This window comes from Nanorana parkeri, unplaced genomic scaffold (genome assembly GCF_000935625.1).
Source record: "Nanorana parkeri isolate BGI_ZX_2015 unplaced genomic scaffold, ASM93562v1 scaffold1425, whole genome shotgun sequence".
Classification (NCBI taxonomy): domain Eukaryota; kingdom Metazoa; phylum Chordata; class Amphibia; order Anura; family Dicroglossidae; genus Nanorana; species Nanorana parkeri.
The window spans coordinates 56,309-58,995 of NW_017307693.1; the positions used below are offsets into that span (position 1 = coordinate 56,309).

The window sequence follows — 2,687 nt, forward strand, 5'->3', positions numbered from 1 at the left end:
TAGTAGAGGTATCACCTGTATGATACCAGCCGGTTGTAGTTCAGAAGCACGTCTAGTATATCACGTTGTACCCCCAAAGCTCCCTATAAGTTGTATTAGATTGACCTGACTGCGGGCAGCGTGTGACATCGTGACCATGAATAATGTGATCTTCTTCCCGGCAGGTGTCTCCTCTGTGGCCTCTCTGATGTCCCTAGCTTGGGTGCTAGCCTCCTATCACAAGCTTCTACGGGACTCCCGGGACGACAAGAAGAGCATGAGCTACAGAGGGGCGCTCATCCACCTCTTCTGGCGCCTTTTCACCATCTCGTCCCGCGTTATCTCCTTCGCTCTCTTCGCTTCAATCTTCCAGCTCTACTTTGGGATCTTCGTAGTGGTCCACTGGTGCATCATGGCCTTCTGGATCATTCACGGCGGGACGGACTTCTGTATGTCCAAGTGGGAGGAGGTCCTCTTCAACATGGTGGTAGGGATCGTGTACATCTTTTGCTGGTTTAACGTGAAGGAAGGCCGGACCCGATTTCGAATGTTCGCTTATTACGCTGTTATCCTGACGGAGAACGCCGCCTTGACGTTCCTCTGGTACCTCTACAGAGACCCCGACACAACGGACTCCTTCGCCGTGCCAGCGCTGTGTTGCGTTTTCCTCTGCTTCGCCGCCGGGATCGCCTTCATGCTCCTGTACTACGGCGTGCTGCACCCCATGGGGCCGCGGGCGGAGATCTTCGCCAGCTCCTGCTGCGCCGAGCTGCTCTGGGGCATCCCCCTGCCCCCCGACGTGGAGCCCATGGAAAAAAAAATTTTTTTTTCTTATATTTTTTTGCTGTTATTTTTCTTTTCTTTCCTTATGTTATTTTTCTTATATTATTTTTTCTTTTTTTTCTTAATATTATTTCTTTCCTTATGTTATTTTTCCTTTTTTCATATATAATTTTTCTTATATTATTTTTTCTTTTTTTTCTTAAATTATTTATTTTCTTATGTTATTTTTCATTTTTTCTTATGTTATTTTTTTTTCTTATATTTTTTTTTCTTATGTTATTTTTCCTTTTTTCTTATCTTATTTTTTTTCTTATTATTTTTCTTATATTATCATTTTTTTTCCTTATATTTTTTTCCTTATGTTATTTTTCCTTTTTTTTTTTTCTTTCTTATATTATTTTTTTTTCTGATGTTATTTTTTTTCTCTTTTTTTCTTTCCCATCTCATCTGTTGATTCCCATCTGGGATTGTTTTAGATGTCAGGAAGGCGGCACAATTTAACAATACCATTTGCACATTTCCAAATAAAAAAAAGTGGTCTCCCCGTACGTGATTGCCTTTGCTCTGTATAGGGGACACCACCACCACCAACAAACGATTTTAGGAAAACAAAAACATATTCACAAACTTTTTAAGCTTTGTTGTACTGACGCTATGCTGAGCTCTTCTGATTGGCTGCCCCCCCAAAAAAAATATTCACCTCGTTTATGACAGGCCGTGAATTTTTCTTTTTTGATCACCAAATTGCAGCCTTGTAATACATTGTACGTGTGACTGTAGATCACCATCTTCCTTTCTTTCTCTTTCTGTTCTTTATACGCTTTGTTTTTTGTTTTTAATTAAGTCTAGATTTAAAAGTGAAAAGTGGATCTAAAGCCGTTTTTTTTAATATTGGGTATTAATATTAATACCCAATATGGGTAGATATTCCCCTTGATTTCCTGTCAATGTGACACTGTCAGGGACCAGGACACCTCCAGGTGGCGCCGTGGAGCTGGTGCAGATCCTGCAGTTCCAGTGCTCACCTGCAGGTGTCTCTGAGCATGGCCAGTGGCTGTCTGGGACTTGAGCACCTCCAGGTGGCGCCGTGGAGCTGGTGCAGATCCTGCAGTTCCAGTGCTCACCTGCAGGTGTCTCTGAGCATGGCCAGTGGCTGTCTGGGACTGGAGCACCTCCAGGTGGCGCCGTGGAGCTGGTTCAGATCCTGCAGTTCCAGTGCTCACCTGCAGGTGTCTCTGAGCATGGCCAGTGGCTGTCTGGGACTTGAGCACCTCCAGGTGGCGCCGTGGAGCTGGTGCAGATCCTGCAGTTCCAGTGCTCACCTGCAGGTGTCTCTGAGCATGGCCAGTGGCTGTCTGGGACTGGAGCACCTCCAGGTGGCGCCGTGGAGCTGGTGCAGATCCTGCAGTTCCAGTGCTCACCTGCAGGTGTCTCTGGGCAGTCGGTGGCTGTCTGGGACTTGAGCACCTCCAGGTGGCGCCGTGGAGCTGGAGCAGATCCTGCAGTTCCAGTGCTCACCTGCAGGTGTCTCTGAGCATGGCCAGTGGCTGTCTGGGACTTGAGCACCTCCAGGTGGCGCCGTGGAGCTGGAGCAGATCCTGCAGTTCCAGTGCTCACCTGCAGGTGTCTCTGAGCATGGCCAGTGGCTGTCTGGGACTTGAGCACCTCCAGGTGGCGCCGTGGAGCTGGAGCAGATCCTGCAGTTCCAGTGCTCACCTGCAGGTGTCTCTGAGCATGGCCAGTGGCTGTCTGGGACTTGAGCACCTCCAGGTGGCGCCGTGGAGCTGGAGCAGATCCTGCAGTTCCAGTGCTCACCTGCAGGTGTCTCTGAGCATGGCCAGTGGCTGTCTGGGACTTGAGCACCTCCAGGTGGCGCCGTGGAGCTGGAGCAGATCCTGCAGTTCCAGTGCTCACCTGCAGGTGTC

The 2,687-nt window shown here is 48.3% G+C and overlaps 1 protein-coding gene across 1 annotated transcript in view; it reads left to right on the forward strand.

Annotated features, from left to right (window-relative positions):
- The window catches only part of LOC108798183 (XK-related protein 6), a gene marked incomplete at its 3' end in the record, with an annotated part of 4,220 nt that extends 3,427 nt beyond the window's left edge, over positions 1-793 (forward strand). Inside the window, exon 2 of the mRNA XM_018569911.1 lies at positions 165-793. Coding sequence (XP_018425413.1) covers positions 165-793 — 629 coding nt within the window. The remainder of the gene's footprint in view (positions 1-164) is intronic.
- Between the last annotated feature and the right edge of the window lie 1,894 nt (positions 794-2,687).